Source organism: Ovis aries, chromosome 1 (genome assembly GCF_016772045.2).
Source record: "Ovis aries strain OAR_USU_Benz2616 breed Rambouillet chromosome 1, ARS-UI_Ramb_v3.0, whole genome shotgun sequence".
Lineage (NCBI taxonomy): Eukaryota > Metazoa > Chordata > Mammalia > Artiodactyla > Bovidae > Ovis > Ovis aries.
In genome coordinates this window covers 60,950,949-60,976,712 of record NC_056054.1, presented here as the reverse complement: position 1 = coordinate 60,976,712, position 25,764 = coordinate 60,950,949, and the positions used below count along the sequence as shown (strand labels likewise).

Here is a 25,764-nt window from a genome sequence, read left to right as displayed (position 1 = left end):
CATCATGTGGTATAGGTTACTGAAATGGAAAGATGGGTCCAAAGAACCTCCAGTTACAGCTTTATAGCTTAGAACAAGAGAGAGGTCTTTGTGGAGTCAGCATGAAAGTGAAAGTGAAAGTTGTTCAGCTGTGTCCTACTCTTTGTGACCCCATGGATTATACAGTCCATGGAATTCTCCAGGCCAGAATACTGGAGTGGGTAGCCTTTCCCTTCTCCAGGGGATCTTCCCAACCCAGGGATCAAACCCAGGTCTCTCACATTACAGGCAGATTCTTTACCACCAGAGAAGCCCAACATTACTGGAGTGGGTAACCTATCCATTCTCCGGTGGATCTTCCTGACCCAGGAATCCAACTGGGGTCTGTGTTCAGGCAGATTCTTTACAAGGTGAGCTGCCAGGGAAGCCCAGCATGGGTTGAGTATTTTGAGGATGTGAGGTTCAACTGTCTTAGATACGGTACAGCTCTTTGCAGGGCAGGGAAATGAAAGCGGCAAATGGATTTACAAAAGTGAATGATATATCCGCAAGTTAATTGATAGCATAATGTGTTATTCCTAGGGAGCAAGTGAGACTTTCTTTTAGATTACTGGAGAATTATATAGAACTGCAACATTATATTCTAGGAGAAATGTACCCAAAGCAGCTTTTAACTGTCCTTAAGCATTTGATGGCTGTATTATGTAATCAGCCTGTTATCTGTCACTTTAATAACTGACTTATAGCTGATACTGGCTTTGAACTTTATTTAGTTCAACATTTTTGAGTGAGCTTTTTGCCTTTTTCATTATCATAAGTACTGGAAATACAGCTATTAATAAGGGAAACAATGCTTTCAAGGTGTGCTGTGTTATCATTACCTATATATCAATCCCAATTTTTTCATGTCATACTACACTAAATTCCAAACACAAGGGATTCCACAGAGCTTAGTGGAATTTTGTATGGGTGCTATAATTTAATTATAAACACTGAGCAGACACTAAGCTGGCTAAGGCAATTTGAAATATAAATAAGCGGTACATTAGTGGGAGTTACCCCTGTTGCTCAAGGTCAATATTAATTGTTGCTGGAATGAATAAATACTTTTCTGTTTATTGTTATATAATGTCACATTATGTAAGACTCCCTATTGGGTCTTTACAAGTGGTTGATTAAATGGTTTTTTTAAGGTCTAGAACACACTACAGAACTAGCTTTTGAAAATATACCCAGTCTGAAAAAGGGAGACAAAAGCTTCTATGTTCAGGGAGTATGTAGCTTCTCTAAAAATCCTTTTAATTTGTACACAGAATGAGTGGTGGCAATGTATTATTGTTATGACAGTTGTTTGGGTGATGTCATTTGTTCACTAGTCAGACAGCTGGGCATTTTGAAAATCTATTATTGTTTTCTGGCAGAGAGCACAGAAATAGGAGCAGTTATGCTTCAGAAGGGACCTTTTTGTGTTTAACTAAAAGCATTTTATTTATAAAAGTGGATGTTTTCTGTATCTTTAGTCATCACAAATTCTTTTGTCTTATTTTCCATTTTTTTCCATCCATCCTTTTCTGCAAATGTAAAATTGTAATCATCTTATCCCTCAAAGTGGCTCTTCTTCCTGCCTTCTCTAGATGAATGGTGCCGTCTTCTGCTCACTTCTCATAAGCCAGAGAACCGTAAGTCATCCGCGATAACTTCCTTCTTGATCCCAAGGTTCTGCTGTTCTTCTGTAGTAACCCTATTCTTTCTCCCTGTGTCTGTTGCTTGGTCCATGATCAAGCTCTTACCGTCTCTCTCCTGGAGTTTTGTAACTCTTGAAAATGCCTGTTCACTCCTATCCCTTTCCCATCCGTTCTCCACAATAGCTGCTGGTGTAACCTACCAAAAGAAATTTGGATTATGTTACTCCTCTTTAGGGGGCTTTACTGATGGCTCAGCAGTAAAGAATCTCCTGGAAATGCAGGAGATGCAGAAGACACAGTTTCCATCCCTGAGTTGGGAAGATCCCCTGCTGGAGGAAATGGCAGCCCACTCCAGTATTCTTGCCTGAAAAGACCCATGGACAGAGGAGCCTGGCAGGCTGTCATCCAAAGGATCTCAAAGAGTTGCACATGACTGAGCACACAACACAACACATTCCTCTTTAAATCCTTCAGTGCCTCCCGTCACATTGCTCATGAATCAGAGTTGGACCTAAATTTTCAACAGTCTAATTTAGAATGTAATACTTCTAAGGACACATACAGTGGTTCAAACAAAAGTATTTTCACTATTTCATTTCTGCCTATTCTTTCAGAAGGCTATAATGATAAAAGTATATTCATTTTTTATATTAAGAGTTACATCTTTGGCATATAGGAGCATAGATGCTCACTTTCTGTAAAACAGGACTGGTTATTGGATGCTCTCTGTTTCTCTCAAGAGGTATCAGACTTGGGATTTATCATTTCCTTTAGGGGCTTTACACTCTTTGTTTATATGCATTAATTCCTAAGAGATCTTTATTATATCTCAATGTATGCCATATATTATTAATTTAATAATTTTAAACTTCATATAAATAATGTACTACTGTATGTATTCCTCATCACTCTTTGATCTTCATTGTTTGTGAGATTCATCAATTCATCATGTAGGTCTAGTTCATTTATTTTCACGTGTGTATAGTACTTTCACTGTATGAGTATACAACAGAGTAGGCATTCTCCTGTTGATTTTCATTTCATCCACTTCCCCACCATTTTTCTGCTCTCCATGACCTTTTCAGATCAAGCTCCTATGCTACTGGTCCAATACTTGAGAGTAGGGGTCATAAAATTGATCTTTGTGATTGCTATTTTCAAATGTTTAATTGTTTTTGGTAGATTGCTTGTCTTTAAAATGAATGTCTGTATTGGTCAACATTGGTAACTGGTTTGGGCATGAACAGGGGTATAAACTCTAAATTAGCAGAACCTCACCTCAGGTAGCAGGGCTGTGTGCAGTAGCAAATGAGATCCTTTGAAGCAAATGTCTTCCCTTCTAGCTGCTCAGGGCCCTGGGTGACATGTGGTTTCTCTACTTGTTGCTTGGCCAGGAGATTTTCATTTTTTGGCTGCAGAATGGCATGTGGGATCCCCGACCAAGTATCAAACCCATGCTCCCTGCATTGGGAGTGCAGAGTCTTGACCCCTGGACTGCCAAGGACATCCTGACAAGGTGATTTCTAAGTCATCCATATGGTTTGGCTTCAGAAGACCAGTGAGGAGGGAATAGGCTCCAGTAGTGGTGTCCCTTACTTTCTTAGAGTTTATGCATGCCATTGGCCCTTTGCCCTCTAATCCAGTGATTCTCAAACTTTAGCCTACATCAGAATTGTCTGGAGGGCTTTTCAATTCCTGGACCTCACCCCAAGATTTCTGATTCAGAAGATCTCAGGCTGAAAATGAGAATATGCATTTCTACTAATTTCACAGCAGATGCTGATGCTGCTGTTTCTTGGCCATACTTTGAGAACCAATAACTGCTCTACATTAAAATTTCCTAGTCTTTTAAATTTTATTACTTTTTTTGATTCCTGGACTCCTTTAATATTAGTTTATAACTTACATCACTACTATAAAATCATTTGAGAATTTCATAATTTTTACATTTTATAAAGAAAGGCTTTAAGTTAAAAAACAAATTCTATCAGCATAGTGTTAAGCATTGTGGTTGTCTAGAGCCTTGCTGCGAAAGTGTAGTCTCTGGACCAACGCTCCTGGGAACTTGTTAGAAATACAGACTCTCAGACTGTATTAGGCTCCAGGCCTAATGAGTCAGAATCTGAACTTTAACAACATACCCAGGTGATTAGTACGTACATTAAAATTTAACTTGGTGATTTAGGGCTCACATTAAATCTAGTCCTAACAATATTAAAAAAAAATAAACATTTCAAGTTTTAACATTTAAGAAGTGGCACATGTTTCATTTACTTTTATTTTTCAAAGTTTTATCATAAGAAAAAGCATCATTTCTTTGAAAATAAAAATATGTCAAATTTGGTTTGGGGTCCAAGTGCTGAAATTTAATGTTTTAAAGCACAAGAATGGACAAAGTTGTATTCATGACCTGATGTTTGGAAATATTACTTCTTGTACCGACAAAAAACAACAGCCTTATTTTGATGATCTTGATGAAATAATAGATTTCTCACTGCTACTTGCAATAATGGCCCTGCAAATAAGACCTTATGAGTATGACGAGTGTTTTCCCCCCAAAGCTGAAAGCTTAATTGGATATAATTGTTGTTATATTTATTATTTTTCATTTTTCTTGAAGTAGTCATTGAAACATCTTTCATCAGTATAGGATGATGAAAGTTTAAGAATAACAGTTTAGGAATCTAGAGAGAATTATTTTCAGGCAGATTAGCAGAATTATCATTTTATAACATTCTTGTTTATGTTTTAGTATCATTGTTCAATATACCTCTTTTCTTTAAACAGCTATCTATGGGGATAATAGTACCAGAATACCATTTAGGGTTGGTAGATCAGAGTTTTTTAAATGTTGAAGCCTAGATGTGTGCCTGGCACATAGTATGTTTTACAAAAGAGACTGCGTCAACACCATCTTCCTCATCTTCCTCCTTGTCTTATTCCTCTTTATCACCATTGTTATTTCAGTCCATAGCATTCAGGATAGAGAAGTTTAACTACCCACTGGGTAAAGCCAAGGACTAGACTGGACCCAATACAGAATCTTCAGCTATTTATTTTTCTAGGCAGGGGAGAATACTATAAAGCTATGGAGAACTATAAAATAGTACTAGGTTCAAATAGAGAGTAATCAAAGTTTGAGTCTGTGGTGGCTCTTAGTATTATTTACTAGCGTTTTTTTTTCCTGCTAGTCATTTGATATGATTGCGCTTCCTAACTCTTGTTCACTGTGGTCATGTGACTGCTTCAGGCTGTTGAATTGTGAGCAGAAATTCTGTCATTGGTTGCCTGGATAAGACTCTCCAAAGCTCTCTTTCCCTCTGGCACATTGTTATTGTTAGGACGATGGCTGCTCTGACAGCTTGGGCTTCTGTGTGATTATGATACGTAGCGTACCCTGCCCGTTTTTGGTTTATATGTAGCATCATCAAGGAATAGACCTTAGTTGTTTTAAACTCCGGAGATTATTTCAGCATTACATAGCCTGAACTGGATAATACAGATTTTTTTGATGAGTTTTGAGAACTAAAATTATGGAAGTGGGGTTGGGAGTGAGCTATATTCACAAAACTGTGTGTGGTACTAGGAGCTGAGAACCAGAGAGGGTCCTGAGGAGTGTGTCACAATCTAATGTTAGTACAAGCTGGGGACACACAGTGGAGGGAGTGACTGAGATCTCACTCTCAAATGTATGTTACATAATTTGTGACACATATTTGTTGCACCCCTGGTTAGTGTGAAAAGAGTAATATAAACATTAATGTAGAGAATAAAGACCTACGAAAACTAGGGTTTAGGAAGAAGAGTCACTTTGAAGGGCTTAAAGATTGTTCAGTATCCAGAAAGTAGTCAGTTTCCTCATTTCCTCCTTATTATATGTGTTCACATCTGTCCATGCTTACATGCCCATATCTGCACTTATACATAATATTTTTATCAACTTCATTTGTGATAACAAGTCATTGCCCTCCTTGGTAAATCATCCCCAGTAAGGCCTGTCTGGATATAATATTTAAAATTACAAAACTTCATCCTCCCTGCTGCCCTGCCCCCACCACACTCTTGAAATCCTACCTACCAGCTCTGTTTTTTTTCTCCATAGAGCTTAGCATTTTCTCAGGTTTATTTATTTAATGTTTGCTGTTATTATTTGTCTCTCCCCAACTAGAATGCAAACACCACAAAGAAAGAAAACTGATAAATCCATTTTATTTCCTGAGAACAGTACCGTATCCATAACAATATTGGTTGAATTGCAATACATTCATGAAGGGAAATAGGAAGGTGATCTGGGTACCACCAGCTGCCTAAGGTATCCAAAAAGAGAGACTAAATCTGCTAGGACTTTGTGATCTCAACCACATTTTAAATCGCAGTTTTATTTCCTGGCTCTCATTCCCTAGCTTTCAAAATAGTTCCAGTCAAACAGAGTTAAGCTTCTTTGAGAAGTCCTTAATATGTTTAAAGACTGAGTTTTGAAAGTAGCACAAAAAGTGGGAAAGAACATGGACTTTAGAGACAAACCACTTCATTGCCACCTAGTAAGATGTGACTTTGGGCAAGTTACTTGCCATGGAATGTAAACTTTACCAAATGTAATATTAGAATCAAAAGTTCTTTGTATGTCCTAAATACTACACATAAAGGTATGTGAAAGTGGTTAGTATACAGTAGGTACTGGTTTGTTTGAGTCTCTTCCCCTTCCCTTCATTACCAGAAAAACAACGTTTCTTCCTTTTTCTTGGGCCACACTCTGTGGCTTGTGGGATCTTAGTTTCTGGAGCAGGGATTCAACCCCGGCACCAGTAGTGAAAGCTCCGAGTCCTAACCACTTGACCCCAGGAAATGCCCTTTTTTCACATTTTCACTTGACATTATTTTATGTATTTTCAATTTAGCTCTAATTTTGATTCCAACTGACCTTTTTTGTTAGATTATTTTAGTAATTTATGGTAAGCTAAAATTTCACAAATATGTACAAAAAGCCCATATATAGCATCTCCAGGGCATGGACTGGGGAGATTGTTGGGGATGGTCAGAGTTTCCCCATTTTTTACATGTCTTCATCATGTTGTCATACAAAATAGCATCCTCAACTGGTTGGCATTTTAGACTTTAGGGCTCGAAAGAATCAGTTCTTTCCTTCTCTATATTAAGAAATTAAGTCATCTGTCTGGTAAATGGCAGGGTAAAGGTAAAAATTCTGACTGACTTCTTGCTCAGAGCTCTTTCTACCATATTCTTTCATCTAACTGAAATATAAAATTTGAATTTTTTATTCTCGACATGATAATGTTGACACAAACTTTTATCACATGTATTTAACTTTTTTTTTTTTTGTATTTAACTTTTTGAATAGGTGATACATGCTTTGGGTACATGGAAGACTTCTTAGCTCTGCCCCCAGCTATTAATACAAAAGGCCACCACTCTGTGCACATATCCACCATTTTACAGAAATGTGAACTTTTATGTACTTTGCTTTTTTCGCTTAAAAATATGAAAGTTATATATATATTGCTTCTTAGAGCTCCATAACCACCTCATTTTATTCCCAGGTGTCATTAGTTAATTGATTATTTTCTTTAAATTCATGAACAAGCTCTTATTGAGCACTCTGTTAGGCACTATTTCAGGGCCTGGGAGTGGAGGAATGAACAGGATAGAAGAGAACCACTGTTTTCACAGAGCTTAATTTCTTGGTTTGTGGTGCTATGATATGGATGCGAATGGTCTCTGATAGACCAGAAGAGGGAGAAATGAATTTCTTCAGCCATGATCAGGAGAAACTTTAAGGAAAAAGCGGCAGTTAAAGTGGATTTTAAGTGATGGGTAGAAATTTGGGAAGGATTGTGAAGAAAGGGTACTGTCACAATGTATCAGCATCTTTCTTGTTCCAGTGTTATGTAGCTGTTGCTTTGCATGGTAGCTCTAGGTGTTCTGCATTTAAAGTTACTATTTCCTTGAAATTTTGGCAAATTGATTTATCTTGGAAATGGCTTCTCTACTTGCAAAATAAAATTGCGTTAGAAATCTATTTCTGCTGATCGCCTTAATTCTTTTTTCTCCTAATTTGTTTATTTGAACTAGATATGAGGATTTTTATAGATGATTTTTACCTGTTTGACCTTTTTCATACAGTTATAAATGTTTTCATCTTTATTTTACATTTTTCTTAAAATTGTATATGTTTACCTTGTAATTGGGGCTTCCCTCATGGCTCAGACAGTAAAGAATCTACCTGCAAGGCAGGAGACCCAGGTTTGATCCTTGGTTAGGAAGATCCACTGGAGAAGGGAATGGCTACCCACTCGAGTATTCTTGCACAGAGAATTCTGTGGACAGGGGAGCCTGGCCAGCTATAGTCTGTGGGGTCACAGAGTCAGATAAGGCTGAGTGACTGACTGAGCGACTAACGCTTTCACTTTCATGTTGTAGTTAACTACTATTTGCTTTAGTGCAGTTGTGTGCTTACAACAGAGGTTGTCAGCCTTAGCTACACACTAGACTCATTTACAGAGTTTTAAAAATTGCCAACATCCATTGTATCATAGAAAAAGCAAGAGAATTCCAGAAAAACATCTACTTCTGCTTCATTGACTATGCTAAAGCCTTTGACTGTGTGTATCACAACAAACTATGGAAAATTCTTAAAGAGATAAGAATACCAGACCACCTGCCTGCCTGAGAAACCTGTATGCAGGTCAAGAAGCAACAGCTTGAACCAGACATGCTACAATGGACTGGTTCCAAATTGGGAAAGGAGTGCATCAAGGCTGTATATTGTCACCCTGTTAATTTAATTTTATGTGCAGACTACATCATGTGAAATGTCAGGCTGGATGAAGCACAAGCTGAAATCAAGACTGCCAGGAGAAATAACAGTAACCTCCCATACGCAGATGGCAGCACCATTATGGCAGAGAGTGAAGAGGAACTAAAGAACCTCTTGATGAAAGTGAAGGAGGAGCGTGAAAAAGCTGGCTTAAAACTCAATATTCAGAAAACTAAGATCATGGCATCTGGTCCCATCACTTCATGGCAAATAGATGGGGAAACAATGGAAACAGACTTTATTTCCTTGGGCTCCAAAATCACTGCAGATGGTGAATGCAGCCATGAAATTAAAAGACATTTGTTTCTTAGAAGAAAAGCTATGACAAACCTAGATGGCATGTTAAAAAGCAGAAACATTACTTTGCCAACAAAGGTCCGTGTAATCAAAGCTATGGTTTTCCCAGTAGTCATGTACAGGTGTGAGAGTTGGACCATAAAGAAGATTGAGCACTGAAGAATTGATGCTTTCGAACTGTGGTGCTGGAGAATACTCTTGAGAGTCCCTTGGACTGCAAGGAGATCAAACCAGTCAGTTCTAAAGGAAATCAACCCTTAATATTCATTGGAAGGTCTGATGCTGAAGCTGAAACTCCAATACTTTGGCCACCTGATGTGAAGAACTGACTCATTGGAAAAGACCCTGATGCTGGGAAAGATTGAAGGGAGGAGGAGAAGGGGATGACAGAGGATGAGATAGTTGGATGGTATTACTGACTCAATGGACCAGAGTTTGAGCAAGCTCCAGGAGCTGGTGATGGACAGGGAAGCCTGACATGCTGCAGTCCTTGGGGTCTGGGACTGAATAACAAGTGCTGCTGCTTAAGCCTTGCCTGGGTCTAGAGTGTGGCCGGGATACCAGCCGGGATACCAGGATTTTCAAAAGGCCCCAGGTGATTTTACTTTGTAGCCAAACTTCAGAAACTGTTGGGTTATTTCAGAGGTAACTGGAACATGCTTCTCTTTTTGGAAAGTAAGTAGCCATGGCATTGTCTGAGTGACGTGATCAATCTGTCATCTCAAATCTCTTGTTTAGAATAAAGTGAAATGGTTAGAATTGAATGACAGAATGAAGTCCTGGAATTCATTAGAGCATTTTTCTTGTTATTCACCAAACCATAAGTGGAATTAAGCGTATCTATGGAGAGAATAATTTGAAGGCCTTTAATTCTTGTGTGGTTGGGGGAAGGAATAATAGTTCTTGTTTTGTGTGCTGTGTTTAGTCGCTCAGTCTTGTCCAACTCTTTGAGACCCCGTGGACTGTAGCCCAGCAGGCTCCTCTGTCTATGGGGATTCTCCAGGCAAGAATACTGGAGTGGGTTGCCATGCTCTCCTCCAGGGGATCTTCCCAATTCAGGGATCGAACTCTGGTCTCCTGCATTGCAGGTGGATTCTTTACCGTCTGAGCCACCAGGGAAGCCCAAGAATACTGGAGTTGTTTGCCGGGCCCTCCTCCAGGGAATCTTCCCAACAGAGGGATCGAACCCACATCTCTTGTTTCCTGCATTGGCAGATGGTTTGTTTGTTTTTTTTTTTTTTTTTTTTTAACCATTAGTGCCACCTGGGAAGCTCAGTTCTTGTTTTGAGCCCTATACAAATCGAAGTTGTGAGCCTCATTATTTAAGTCAGAAATGAATAAGTCTGCTTTTATGGTGTATAACAATTATTGATTTACTGTTAGTATAGTTAAGCAAATGTTGTTCTTGAATTCTTGTTGACTTTGTCACCTACTTTCAATGTAATAAACACTCTGTTACTATAATAGGATCTTTGTTTACTCCAATAACAAGGTGCTGGATAAGGACCTGTAAACTCAAATAGTTACCTGGGTATTAGAAGTTCCAGAAAGAAATCAACTGAACTTTAGACTACTCCTTTCTTTTATTCTGAAAAATGATCCAGTTTATTTCCAGCTTGGAGTAGGGATCTATTATCAGGTTAGGGATGTTTACTGTGATTTCACTGTTTGCAGTATCATGAATTCCCAGAATACTCCTGTATCTTGCAGTATGGACTGCAGTAGGGTCACAAGCTTCGTGTACAACTAGATAGTATATTAGCATGCTGCCTGAAAATACTGGGGCTCAATGAACAGAATAATCAGACAGAATTAGGCTCAAAACCTAGGTTTTCTTTTTATAAGATGTTTTACCTTGATTTAGTTAACTTGTTTAGCCTTAATTTCCATATCTGGAATACTGGGGAAGATGAAACCCAAGTTCCAAGTTTGTTAATGAGGTAAAATAGTTTAGATTCTTAACATAGTACCTGCCTACAGTTGGTCTGTAATAGATAATATTTCCCTAGTTTTGATTTTGAATTATTCTAGAGAATTATTGTAGTGAAAATGATTCCTGAAAAACAAACTAACTTCTAAATTTTCTTTAATAATGAGTCTCATTTTTAATGACTGTTGGGAGTGAATTATAAGTCACATTTTATGTAGCTGAATTTTCAAATACTTCTGAATTTCTCATAAAATTGATAATCTCTTGATAAAGGTGTTGACATCATACCTTTGTTTTTTATGATAGGTATTGTAACTTTTCATTATATTTGGAGACATTTTACATTCAAGAGTCTTGATGTATGATGGGAGAAATTAGAAAGCTGATAATATAGTATAGTATAGTTAGGGTGCAACCCCTAGGTTCATACATACTTACATAATGAAAATAAAAGTGAAATGTAATACAGGCCATATTGAGGCATGGCCAAATCTAATTAGTTCATTTGTTGCAGAATGTTTTATTGTGTTCCTCTGTGTGCCCAAATAAGATCATTTTGGTAATGACTCCTCCCATCTTCTACTTTTCAAAATTGTTCTCATATTTAAAGGCATAACTCAAATGTGATCTGTTTTATGTAGTCACCCCCTCCCCTGACACACACCTTAAAAGGGAATTTCTTTTTTCTCCATTCTGTCAGCATGTGACCTCTACCCTGGCACTGGCACTTATTTCACCATTTCATATTAAAAGTGTAGCTGCAGCTAGGTTTCCAGGCATTAAGTTGTAGGTTGTATGGCGTCCTGATATCAGAGAGACACTATTTTAATCTCTACTTTGTCACTTACTTTCTTGTAAAGATTTGTCCTTTCTGAGCTCAACGTAGTTACCTGTTAGAGATAAAAGCTTCTACCTTATAGTTTTGTTGAAAGATTAAGTGGTATAAGTGGCCTGAAATAGAAAGTGTTCAGTAAATGGTCGTGAATAGTGTTATTGTTTTTCTTGTTTGTGTAAATCATGTTGTTTACTGTATGTAAGTATGTTTCTTTTAGACTGTTCTGAAAACAGAGGACTGTTGCTTGGCATTTTGCATAAGGTTTAATAAATTAACTGTATTTGTTTATTGATTACATTAACTTTCATCTTTACTTGACTTTTAAAAAGAAGAGTATTGACATATATTGAAGAAAAAATATCATAAGAGTTGATTTGTACATACCTGTGTTTTAAAATTCTTGCAGGTACCTTATCTCATAATTTCAGTATCCTGAAATCTGAGGATCCCACCAAGATAATATGATAGGAACTTGCAGTGATTTGGAGCCGTATCCTACTTAGACTAATGTGGGTCTTCCAGGTTTCCTAAGAGCTTGTACAGCGACACACTCTGCTCGTTGATTGGTACAGACAAGAATGCCATCTCTGCCTCAGGAAAGAGGTAAACAGCTTGATTTAATCTTGTGGACCTACTATATAGATCTACATTTTATAGATAATCACTGGCAATCTTTCCAAGAATTAAAAATCAGCTGGGGACCCTTAAAGAATAAGAATTTATACTTTCACCTTGCTGTGGTGGGCGGGGGGAGCAGGGGCATTTGTGTTCTTTGGCGTGGAGTTCTTATTATTTCAATTATATTTGGTTGGTTTACATTTCTTTTAAAGTTATTCAGGGACCCACTCCCCTGGATCTGAATACAGAATTGCCTTATCAAAGCACAATGAAAAGGAAAGTCAGAAAGAAGAAAAAGAAGGGAACCATTACAGCAAATGTTGCTGGGACAAAGTTTGAAATTGGTAGGTCTCTTCAGAATAGTGAGATTTTAATAACTGTTGGGAAAGCTATTTGATGTTAAAAACAATGTAAAATTTAGAGATTTTTCTTCTATGAATGGATTTTTGTATGCCTTCTATAGAATTTTCTTTTTTGTGAGATATTTAACATGTCAATAACCAAATACAACATCAATGAAGCTAAAAAGCTCTACCTATTGATGAGATTGGATTAAATATATATGATTTTAATGCTTAGTTTTTAAGTCAAGTATAAAGTAATATGAATAGTAAAACACAGTGGTTCTAGCTTTAATCTTGAAATACAGACGTGATTAGTTTGGACAATTATATGAGTCTAATGAATTTTTCACTTGGGACTAAAATTATTTTTAACTTTAACATTCATTATTTTGTAACTAATTTCAAAAACAGATTAAAAGTATTATATGTACACTGAAAACTGCAGAATTTGAGATTCATGTTAAACAATGAGAAACTGGCTTAGAAATAGTGTAAGAACATATTTCTCTCTATGCTTTAAAAATAATTTGGATGATACTATTTCTTTTTATTTATATAGTTTATTTTTTACATGTAAGCAGTATTTGCACTGCAGAGAATAGGTAAGAATTAATTGCTTTAAATTAAGATATTCTTGCCCAGCATTGCACTGAGAAACTCATCATTACTACAAGTACTCAAATAATCTTCCTTTTTAAAACAAATAATTTCACATTAAAAGAATTGAGGAAAACCATATGAATCTCAAGGATATTAATTATTCTTACCCGTGTTAATCTTTGAGAGTCACATTTCCACTTGCAGTATTTCACCAAAGTTCATCAGCAATCAGTGGAATATTTCATAGGAATTGGGGTCCCCTAATACTCTATTCCTCACAGGAAAAAGTTCAAATCAAGTTAATGTGGGAGAGTGAAATGTGAGTTATTTGCAGGGTGTTTTCTAGCTTGAAAAAGAAGAGTGATAGATGGGGTGGTGTTAACTTATCATCTTGTTTGCTTTTAAGATTGTGGTGGGATTTATAAGGAACTTGATCTAGAGGAGAGTGTTTTTAGGTGTAGCTCCCTGTCACTCCCAAGGACTGAAGTTGCATTAGCCTTTTTCATACTGATTCCAGACCTCTGTGCTGAGCCTGCTCAGTTGTGTTTAGCAAAATCCCTGCTTGGTCAGACTTGGAGACTTGGACCAGAGACTTCTGGGAGAAAACAGAGCCAAGTATAGGGGAGGGAAAGAGACAATTGGCCATGTGTCCAGGAGATAATGCTACCTTGCTTTCCCTTATTTAACCTAGTGATGTGCAACAGATTACTTCTTGTAATTTAAGTACTGCTCCTTTGACAGGTTGGATTATGTAATGAAAGATGATTAAGCCATAGTCAGGACACTTGTGTTTTCTCCCTGATGTTGCCTGTTTCCCCATGTAGAATACTTTAACCACTACTAGTTTTACTATTAGGAGAAGGCAATGGCACCCCACTCCAGTACTCTTGCCTGGAAAATCCCATGGACGGAGGAGCCTGGTAGGCTGCAGTCCATGGGGTTGCAAAGAGTCAGACACGACTGAGCGACTTCACTTTCACTTTTCACTTTCATGCACTGGAGAAGGAAATGGCAGCCCACTCCAGTGTTCTTGCCTGGAGAATCCCAGGGACGGGGGAGCCTGGTGGGCTGCCGTCTCTAGGGTCGCACAGAGTCGGACACGACTGAAGTGACTTAGCAGCAGCAGCAGCAGCAGCAGTTTTACAATTAATGCTTTTATAACCCTGGACCAAATATTTTCACCTGAATTACCTCATTTAATCTTCCAAATAACCCTGTGAAAAAGGCTGTGTTACTCTCTTGTTGCCACTTTCTCTGACTTTACTTGCTCTAATAGTGAATTTGAAGTGGAATAAGGAAAAATAAAAATAATAAAATTGGAAGAAGCTTGTGGTTGATCAGAATGTAATCTGCATTCCATGAAATCCTCTATAGTTAGAGATGTGTATGGATTTGACACTGAGCTGCCTAGCAAGCAAAGCTAATAATTGCAAATAATCATCTATAGAATACACAGTGCCCAGAAGATAAAACCATACCGGTTATTCAAGGGAAATGCAATTTTCCTATTGCTAAGTCTTGAGAAAAATTTCTGCCATAATTTCTCATGGAGACACATTGTGAAATGGTGAAGTACACTGTCACAGCAATCCTGTAATTAATATATGATGAAACTTTATTACTTTTTAAAACACCCCTTAGGCACAGTTGAATAAATGAAAGCTCAATAAGAGCAACTTCCTCAAGGTTGTACAGATTACAAAGGTAGAACTTGAACCTTAATTAATTTGCTTCCAAATTTAGTGTTCTTTTTACTATATCATACTGCCTAAATAAAATATGAATCAAAATTTAAATTGAGTAACATTAAAGTATCCTCTGTATCTAAAATTCAGAGAGTTGTTACATGGATTCCTATTTTTAAAACTCCTGAGCAGCTTCTGAAAGCTCTATGGGTCAAGGCAAAAAAAAAAAAAAAATAAGTAGGCCAAAATTGTGAGGAACATATATTTGGCAATTTTTATTAAATGGGGACAAGACAGACTGTAGAAGGGAATACTTAATTATGCAAAGGGAAATGTGAGAAAAATGGTTGGTGTGGTTATCTCTCTTTTACCAATAAGGGAATTTGGTTTGGTAGAAATTATATGTTAAGGCAATTATTTCACTTCCTTTTTAAAGAGAACTCCTAAAAGACTCAGCTGGTAAAGAATCTGCCTGCAATGTGGGAGATCTGAGTTCAATCCCTGGATTGGGAAGATCCCATGGAAAGGGAAAGGCTACCAACTCCAGTATACATGGACTGTATAGTCGATGCGATTGCAAAGAGTGAGACATAACTGAGCAACTTTCACTTTGTTTTACTTTCCTAAAAGGCCAACATTTAAAAGCATGCATTTAGACTTTGGCTGCTAACAACCTTGTATTTGAAACTGACGTGTTAAAGGAATTTCTTTCCTATGCAAGGGAGGATGGTATACTTAAAAGTATGCCAATTGATTTCTAAAATTTCATTTCAGACAAAACTATGAGTAGATAGCTTAGCTGGAAAAAAGTGACAGTTTAATGCCCAACATTATATATTTTTTGAAGTTCAACTGTTTTAGCTCTTCAAGCTTTGAATTTCATAGTAGGAGAGATTTATATAAGATGACCTTACAAATTTGATTTTGTGAATTTAGAGAAAGAATGGATTATTTCCATCATTGTTATGTATCCTGAATGTTTCCATCCTCACGAGCTCATGTATACATTAATATCCACATTTTAGTAGCTCTGTCCGTAACTACCACCAGTGTTGTTTCTCTCATCAAGGTCTTCCTATGATTTCTGAGAGGACTAAGACAATGACTTGCATCTACTTGGGACCATGTCTGCTTCTGGGCTATGGTTCTGACCTTGACATTGTTTTCTGCTTGTGAGCCAGTTAACAGAACTCTCCCAGGCTGTGTCACTACAGTCCTCCCCCTCCCCACGAGCTCTAGATGACACACAAGCTCCTGGGCCTCAGGACGCCAATGCGGCTTGGTAGTCTGGGGCAGAGAGAGGAACAGCCCTTTCCCCAGATTTGTACTGTATGTTGTCACCTAGGCCTTCAGAACAACCCCAGGTTTTATCAAGCTGCGCTCATGGAAAAAAATAGCTTCACCCCAACAGTCCTCTCCCTAACCTCATTTGTCTCTAGTCACTGTCCTCTTCTATTATTATGCCTGTGTTCCAGGCATTATTGAGTGAAAAGCCTGTCTGTCTCCATGATCAAAAAGAAATCAAGAGTCCATTGGATTTGAGACCAACTGGTGTCTGGTCATTAGTTTTATACTTGAGCCAGGTACACTTAGACAATTAACCCCTTTTTACTATATCTTCCTGCTGTTGCTACTGCTAAGTCTCTTCAGTTGTGTCTGACTCTGTGCGACCCCATTGATGACAGCCCACCAGGCTCCCCCATCCCTGGGATTCTCCAGGCAAGAACACTGGAGTGGGTTGCCATTTCCTTCTCCATATCTTCCTATCTATGGGAAGTAGGCATTGAAACACTCCTATCTAGTTATACCATTGTATTAAGACTCCCAATTCTATTGGAACCCAAAATTTATCCTAAGTATTTTCTTTTTTTTTTAGTTTTTTATTTTTTAAATTTTAAAATCTTTAATTCTTACATGCGTTCCCAAAAATGAACCCCCTCCCACCTCCCTCCCCATAACATCTCTCTGGGTCATCCCCATGCACCAGCCCCAAGCATGCTGTATCCTGCATCAGACATAGACTGGCGATTCAATTCTTACATGATAGTATACATGTTAGAATGCCAGTATTTTCTGATCTTTATTCTAAACTTGAAATTCATTGGAAGAAAGATATCAATATGTTAATTGTTATATCCAGTATTGCGGAATCTATAAAGCAAGATTTTCTCTGAGCATTTTTTGTGCTTAGGATTAGAGGGTCGGGAGCTGATGGGAAGGCCAGTTTCTAGATCTCTACTGTAATTCTGCTTTATTATTTTGTATCCTGTGTCAGTGTAACTGACTTGGTTTTTACTGCTAAAAATAATTTGAATTAGGGAGGTGGAAAGTATAGGATGGGTCTGATGATCAGGGGCTATTTTTATCCTTTCTTTTTGTACTTAGCCCAGGGTCATGAAAAAGCCATAAAAGTACGTTTTCCTGAGTTGAGGTGTTGTGTCGGCTGTGTGTGTTTTCACTGAGCTATGAATAATCACTAAGCTCTTTAACAGTATTGTGTACCTGTTATATCTCAGAAAATTGAAACTAAGGATTTTGGGTGCCAACTAAAAGCAGTTCTCTGTTGCTGTTGAGTATAATCCAGCTTTAGATAATTCGTTGTACCTAAATTAAGGTTATCCTAAAACTAAAGGAAATTTTACAGATAAAATACTGTGAGCTAAAATTAATATATATATATATATATATATACATAATATACATATATAAGTTTTCGTAATGACTATGTTTCAGAAGCATTTTAATTTTGGTTTAACTTAACTGTTTACTTGCAGTTCGTTTAGTAATAGATGAAATGGGATTTATGAAAACGCCAGATGAGGATGAAACAAGCAATCTTATATGGTGTGATTCTGCTGTTCAGCAAGAGAAGATTGCAGAGCTGCAAAATTACCAGGTAGGAAATTAATCATGACCAATTATTGGTCAGTAGGAAAATTCTATGAATTCCATTATAGTTTTCTTTAGGTAGGGTTCTTAATATGTTGACATATTAATTTATTTCTCCCTGATGGCCCCCATGGCTCACTGGATAAAGAATCTGCCTGCAGTGCAGGAGACACAGGAGATGTGTGTTGAATCCCTATGTTGGCAAGGTTCCCTGGAAGAGGAAATTGCAACCCACTCCAGTATTCTTGCTTGAATGGGCTTCCCCGGTGGCTCAGCAGTAAAGAATCCTCCTGCCAATGCAAGATACACAGGTTTGATCCCTGGGTTGTGAAGATCTTCCAGAGAAGGAAATGTCAACCCACTCTAGTATTCTTGCTTGAGAAATCCCATGGACAGAAGAGCCTGATGGGCTACAGTCCATGGGGTCCCGAAAAGAGTCAGACACGGCTTAGCAACTATACACACAACATGATTTACCTGAGTAGCCTGTTGCCTGAAGACTGCATCCTTTCAGATTTAACTTTAACCTCTTTCCATCTTTAAGGAAGAATTGATAGAGGAAAGCTCTTCCTCGGCTTGTGCTTTGCATCATGCATACGGATGAACAATGTGCAATAGATTGCATAAAGGGATCTGAATACAGCTACCCCTTTTAAAGTCAGCTATGTGTAGTTTGGCTTCATTATTTCATTATTAGAATGTAATACAAGTATAGTAAAAAATAAAAGCCAAATACATGGAGTTTGAGGCAATTGAGGTTTTGTATAGTTCTTTACCTGGTTTTGTAGTGACTTGTACAAAATTGACTGTAGACAGCAAGTTCATTTTCACCAGTTTTTTTAGTCTTTAGTCTCTTATTAAAAAACACTAAACTCAAAGGATGCCTGTAACTGTGTCATAGTATAAATGAATATATTCATTAGGTCAATGAGAATATTAATGTTTGCCTTTTTATTTTGCAGAGGATCAACCATTTTCCAGGAATGGGGGAGATCTGTAGGAAGGATTTCCTAGCAAGAAATATGACCAAGTAATCTTCATTTTTTTGTAATAGAGAAGACCTATTAAAAATTACATAGTGCTGTCTTTAACAAATTGACATTGATTTGAAATGGAATTTCAATGGAAGAGATAGAATTTCAGAGCCGGAAGAGTCTTAAAATTTTACTGGTTCTGTTCTTTGACTTTGCAGAGGAGGTAATTGAGGATCAGAGACGTGAATACCTTGTGTAAAGTCAAAGTTAAGAGCAGAGCTGGAGTAGGATCTTGGTCTTAGAATTTCAGGATTCTTTTCACTACAACTTGCTATCTCTCCAGCAAAATAAATTTTTTGTTTAAATGTAAGAAGTTTTCTGTACTTAAGATTCAATATATGCTTACTTATTTTCAGTTAAACCTTGCACAAACTAATTTGTCACATTTTATCCCTTGTGTGGGTGTGTTCAGAATACTGGTTACTGAGCATCTGATATGTGCCAAGCACTGTAGTAGGTCCCTGTGTGCACACACATAGAACACATGTAGATGTGCCTACTCAGGGCTACATGCACAGATATTTATTTTGGAGACCATTATTTAGAGTAATAATATGCATTCATGGGAAAAACTGTTAACAGGTAAAGTCTTATAATGAATATATTGCAGAATTTTTGTGCAGTTTATATTTCTGTTTGTTAGATTTTTTATTTTCAGAAAGTTGATAAATTGAGAAAAAATATTAAAAGAGGATTCTTTCACAGATAAAGGTTAGGAAGATGCATATAATTCAAGAAATATTAGTATTCATCCATGTGAAAGCTTATAATCCATTCACACAACAATATTTTTTGCATGTCTGTTGTATACCCTTGAGACTGCTAGCTTTGAAGTAAACAAGTTAATTAAAGCCTCGTTTCTGCCTAGAACTCACATTTTAGTAAGAGAGGAGCACTGATACAGAAATAGTTTGGTCCCGTTGCATTTGAGGTAGAGACTGTGTGATGAAGATGGTGGGAGAGATTCTTTATGAGACAACAGGGAAGGGTTTCTGGAGAAATTAAATTATGAGATGGATATTGAAAGGAGTAAAGGAGTTCACCCTTTGAGAAGAAGATAAAATTGTAGGCAAAGACAGCAGCGGGAAAAGGTATATGGAGATTTAAATCATCACATGATATATTTGGGAGAACCTCAAGCAATTTTTCTAGTTAAATAGGATATTGGGAGGCTCAACCTCAGATGATGCTGGAAATAACTGTAAAGACTAAGCTGTGTACACTGTATTATTGTATTTTGTTTAATCATTGATTCTTTAACCTCTTTACTCAACAAACATTTCTGCCTATCCTGAGAGAAATGAGGAGTATGTAATGGGCCTAAGCAGAGAAATGATCTGTTTTAGATAGTTTTGGTGGCACCATAGGATAATGGATTCAATGATGGTAGGACCAGAGAGTGAAAGCCCTGGCAGAGATGCTTGTCATTATCTAGTTCAGAAATAATGAACATCTATTGATCCAAAAGAGAGAGAGGATGAATGGGGAAGAGAAGATAAATCTGAAAGATATGAAGAACATGGAATTTCTGGGACTTGAAAACTGCTCTGATGTGAGAAAGGGGAAGAGAAGGAAAGGGGGAGAGAACTCTCTAAGATTCTTAGGTTTCTGGATTAGGATGTTATGTGGAGGGTGTGATTTGTTAATGTAGGAATTACAAGAAGGATGGACTTTAGTGGAATGGGAATTAACCTCTAATTTGGACACGTGTTTCTTTTAAGTCATTTGTTTCCATTTAACGCATATTTCTTAAGTGTCTATTGAATGCCAGGCATTGCGCTGGGCTCTGAGCGCATGAGGTGATCAAAAGCAGAGTTATGGCTTTTACAGCCTTGCATTGCAGTTGTGATAAGTGCTATGAAGTAAAGATATGTACTCCTAAATTAGTGCATAGTGAAGGACTGCTAACTTAGGGAAGCTTTGGAGAGTTTCCCTGAGGAAGTGATATGGAAGCTGAAATATGAATGATGAGTAGGAGTTTATTGGTGCAGGTGGTACGTAATAGCCTTCTGGGCAAGAAGAATCGTATGGGCCTAGGTCTGGGAGAAAACACGGATAGTCAAGATTCCGAAGTAAGGCCAATGTAGCTGGAGCACAGAGAGGTTGATGGGGAGCAGTGGGAGAGATTGGCTCAAGAGTGATTTTTCAGGATGATGATCTTTATCCTAAATGCCACAGAAGAGGAGGAGGAGATGAAGTTGATAATATGACCAAATTTGCATTTTTCCAAGATCCTTCTGGCTGCTTTGTAGACAACAGAAGTCTGTATGGCCCAGGAGAGGCAAGAGGGTTAAATGTAGACCCATTAGTAGGCTGTTGCAATTAGGCAGTTTTTCACTCTGTAGAATCCTTGCAAGGCTCCTTGAGGGAAAAAAAGATCATCTCTTAGGTAAAAAGTGATGACCAAGTAATATTAAAAATAGAATTAAAAATATGTTCAATATCATTTAGTAAATCTATGACAGAACTCTGAGCAGAAATTATTCCAGCATCCCAAATTCCTAAGTGAGACTGCTTGTCTCTTTTGAAGCTACATGTTTTTACATTAAATGATTAGTGCTAGATCACCTAAATTAAATAAAGTATTTTTCTTGAATATATGTATGCTTGGATTTTTTCAAATGTATATATGAAGAAATGGTATTATTCATAAACATTTCATGGTTAGTTTTAAATATATTGTTCCATTAAAGGTTTAACTTAATCTAATTTTATATTATTGTTACAAATTTATTTATATAAATATGAACACATGTAAGGGTGTTGGAAGCAACAGTGGTACATTGGGACTGTTATTGTGCTTCCATTAGATTTGTGGGTGTTTGTGTGTTTCAGACCAATCAATGTTAGCCTATTTTGTAGTGAGGTTGTTTAGCTGGTTGGTTTATTTTGGATTTGATAGATGGAGTTGGTGATTATTTTTCTTCTCATAGTATAAATGATTTTTTTACAGGGTTCTCTTGAAAAAGCACTTGAAATATAACTATATGACCTTCTAGTCATGGAGTCCAGTGGCTTATATATTTCACACTCTAGTCTTACAAAGTGGCCCTACTTCTGGGCATATTGTATACTAGGATCCCATTTTAATTTTGACTAATCTCATTTGGGAATAATATTTGCTCATCTATAAAAGACTTGCATACATTTATAAAGAAGACTTTTTGAAACAATCACATTTTTATTTAATAGACATAATTTAAAATATTTCTACTGATTTAAAAATTGTCATTGAGAATCAGTGTATACGAAATAAATAGCATTTGGATTAATCAAAAGCAACCTTTTATATCTAGTATTGTATCAATATCCCTAAGTTATGTATCATATAGGCAGCCTGATTTATAGCAAATACAAAAATGTCAGGACATACATTATAGCAATAAAAACACATGTGTAGGTAGATAGTAGTTCATATAAACAAAACCTCAGCTGACTCCGAGGTTTCACTGGTTTTCTCACAGGAGTAGTAACACTCAAAAAGTACTGGGGTAAAAGGCAATTTTAAAATTCCTGCCTGTGTATGACCCAGTGAACTCCAAATCATCTTTTAAGAGGCAGTATTCATCATACAAGGCTGTGAACCACACTGGCCACCCTCATCCCAGAGCCAGAGGTAATGATTCCTTCCGCACTTTACCTTGCCTTGCATTCCTTTTTTGCAACGATCACATTGTGTTTAATTAATGGCTTGTATGTAAATACCTTAGAACCAAGAACATGTTAATCCTTAGTGCCCAATATATAGCATATACTCAGACACTTGATCTATTAATATATAAATTAATAGGGCAGAAATTCATGTCTGTTTTTTTTCACTACTGTATCCCTAATATCTAGAATAGTGCTTAACAAGTAGTAGGTGATTAATAGGCATTTAAAAAAATGAGTCAATGAATGGATCAATAAATGAAGAAATGGAGGGAATTTAAATCATTGAAGTAAATGTCAGTAGCACAGAGAAAGAAGTTTAGACAAGGTGGAATAGAAAGTACTTTTCATATTATCTCTCATTTACAGAATGATCAAGTCTCGGCCTCTAGATTATGCCTTTGTTCCTCGAACATGGATCTTCCCTGCTGAATATACACAATTTCAAAACTATATGAAAGAATTAAAGAAAAAAAGAAAGCAGAAGACTTTTATAGTAAAGCCAGCTAATGGTGCAATGGGTCATGGGTAGGTGTTTTTCATCTGGAATACATACAATTTTTAAAGAATTGGGAGAAAGAATAAATGTGACCATTTGCTCATGGTTGAATTCTAATATGAAAAAAACAATAAAATAGATTCCTAATTGTTGCTTATTACGCCTCTTGGATGTGTAGGATAATATTTTTCCTCAGATTGGGAGACTTCCAGCCATTAATTCCTCAGAGTATTTTTTCCCCTTTTGAGACTGCCATTATGAGCATGTTGATATTGTCTTGTAGGACTCTCAAGTCAGTTCATTTTTCTTTTATTTTTACTTTCTTATTTCTCAGACTGATCTCAATTGATTCATTTTCAAGTTTGCTGATTCTTTTCTGCCTTCCCAAATCCTATGTTTAACCCTTCCAATGAATTTTTGTTCAGTTACTGTACTTTTCAACCTCAGAATTTCTATTTGGCTCCCACCCACTTTCCCACCACCTTTAAAATATAATTTCTATCTCTACTGATATTCTGCATTTGGTTAGATATTATTCCTATGATTTCCTTCCATTCGTTGTACATGATTTCCTTTAGCTCTTTGAGCAAGTTTAAAATAGTTGATTTAAAATAATTTATTGTCTAGTAAACAAAATATCTTGATTTCTTCAGGTATAGTTTCTATTAATTGAGAATTTTTCTTTGTATGGGCCATAACTTTTTGTTTTTTTTTGCACGACTGATGATATTTTGTTGAAAACTGGACATTATGAATATTGTAATGTAGCGACTTTGATAACTAGATTCTCCTCTACAGGGTTCTTTGTTACTGTTTGTTCTAGACGTTGTTTATTTGTTTAGTGACCTTTCTGGAACAGTTTTGTGAAGTCTGTATTCTTTATTGTGTGTGGCCTCTGAAGTTCCTGTTCTATTAGGCCAGGGGTCAGCTGTAATTGTCCAATCTGTTAGTATATGAACAGAGATTTCTATAAACACTTGGAACAAAAAAATTCCCCCAATCCTTGCAGATAGGGTGTGTGTATGTGTGTGTGTGTGTGTGTGTATGCATGTTGTAGCATGCCTTCAGTGCTTAGCTAGGCATTTGCAACTCTGCCTTAGCCTTCACTTCTTGCTTGTACAGAGCTGGATGGTTAGCTAGAAGTAAGAGCTTAGGGCCTTCTCAAGTCTTTTCCTGAGCATGCATTTAACCCTGGGCATGCATATGGGCTTCTAGAATCTTAGAGATAGTTCAGAGCTTTTCAAAGCCCTTCTTCCCCAAACACTCTCATTCCCCAGTCTTTTATCCCAGTCTTTGCAGTTAGTCTGTTATTTTCCCCAAATATTTGTTGCCTTAGGCAGCAGGGACTAATACATCTGTCTCTAAATGTTGATCAGCATTTGTCTCCCATCCCCCTCCCCCAAATAGCTGCCTCAGCACTGGGAGAGTTCTCAATTAGATAAGATAAAGCAAATCCTTTGCGATCCTCCAGGGAACCCCCGAACTGATTTAAACACGTGGACAAACAAAACCACAAGAATAGGTCTGTTCTGCTCCCTCTAGAACCAGTGGCTATAGTAGGAACAGGGGCTGCTGCTCAAGGCCACTGCTGAGCTGGGAGATGGAGTGGTACTAGAGTAAATTAAAATGCTAAGAAATTCTTTTAGAGAGATTCAACTGTTTTGTTTTTGTTTTATTTTTTATTACAAGTTCCTTGGTTATTACAAGCTTTTGGTTTGTATCCACGATTCTAAAAAATTGCTTCTGACAGTATCTTTATACTATTTTTTTGTGTGTATGTGATGGAATCACTTTCCTCTTGAGTATTGTCTGCAACTTTGTAAACATTTTGACTCCAAAATTATTCTTTTAATCTTTTCTTCAAATTTAGGATTTCTTTGATAAGAAATGGTGATAAGCTTCCATCTCAGGATCATTTGATTGTTCAAGAATATATTGAAAAGCCTTTCCTAATGGAAGGTTACAAGTTTGATTTAAGAATTTATATCCTGGTAACATCATGTGATCCACTAAAAATATTTCTCTACCATGATGGACTTGTGCGAATGGGAACAGAGAAGTACATTCCACCTAATGAGTCCAACTTGGTAAGTGGTATTAGACACTATGATTTTATCCATTTGTTCAGGATCTACTCTTTAAAATACCCATTGTGTATAAACATTAAATGAACAAAATCCTTCCTGTCAGAATTTTATAGTGTAGAAGAATTATATATATAAACAAGACTGCCTCTAATTTATAGACAGCTTTGTGAAAATTAGAAAAAAAAATAAGTATCTGCTGTTCCAGGAAGGCTGATTAGAAGAAGGCACCCACTCTGGGTGCTGTGAGCATAAGGCTGGATTTTGAAGTATGTAGGTGTATATAGTGGTCCTGGATAGAAGTGACTGATATGGAAATAATGGAATAATATGCCATTGAGAAGTGCAGATAAAGTGTAATGGAATTGAGTGTAGAAATAGATTTTGTTCAATTTCTCACAGCAAAGGTGGTATTTGAGCAGGTTTTGTATGAAAGGTATGTTTTAGAATGTGGGAGAAAGTACATGAAACAGAGAAAGAAAATTTTATCAGAAAGTAGAGTTATTAATGTTTATTGGAAGAAAAGAGAGGGTTTTAAATTTACATTAACTAATTATGAAGTAGAAAAATACATTGGCAGTTTTGGGGTACATTTTTAATTCTATTTAGTGGAGATTTTTGTATTTTTCCATTAAGATTACCTTTGTGCAACCATAACATATAGATGAAAGTCATGCCTGTATAGTTTATGAAGTTCTAACTATAATTTATTATCATAATTTATGATGAAAGTCATAACTGTAATTTATAGTTTATGAGAGATAAACTGTAGTTTATTCTCCACACTTAAAAGTTCAGT

The 25,764-nt window shown here is 36.8% G+C and overlaps 1 protein-coding gene across 15 annotated transcripts in view; it reads left to right on the top strand.

Annotated features, from left to right (window-relative positions):
• TTLL7 (tubulin tyrosine ligase like 7) overlaps window positions 1–25,764 on the top strand; it is a 171,394-nt gene that overhangs the window by 46,960 nt on the left and 98,670 nt on the right. For 12 of the 15 annotated variants that reach the window (XR_006059909.1, XR_009599633.1, XR_006059911.1 and 9 more), the window contains exons 2-7: window positions 11,968–12,164; window positions 12,392–12,523; window positions 17,583–17,704; window positions 18,660–18,727; window positions 22,752–22,910; window positions 24,752–24,968. Coding sequence is in view for 10 of the 15 variants with exons in the window: in XM_060411236.1 (XP_060267219.1) it covers window positions 12,140–12,164; window positions 12,392–12,523; window positions 17,583–17,704; window positions 18,660–18,727; window positions 22,752–22,910; window positions 24,752–24,968 (723 nt within the window). In the remaining 5 variants the exon portion in view is untranslated. Of the gene's footprint in view, window positions 1–1,407; window positions 10,015–11,967; window positions 12,165–12,391; window positions 12,524–17,582; window positions 17,705–18,659; window positions 18,728–18,751; window positions 22,348–22,751; window positions 22,911–24,751; window positions 24,969–25,764 lie in introns of those variants that run through there. The other 3 variants (XM_060411199.1, XM_042250312.1, XM_027971467.3) reach the window with 3 other exon arrangements.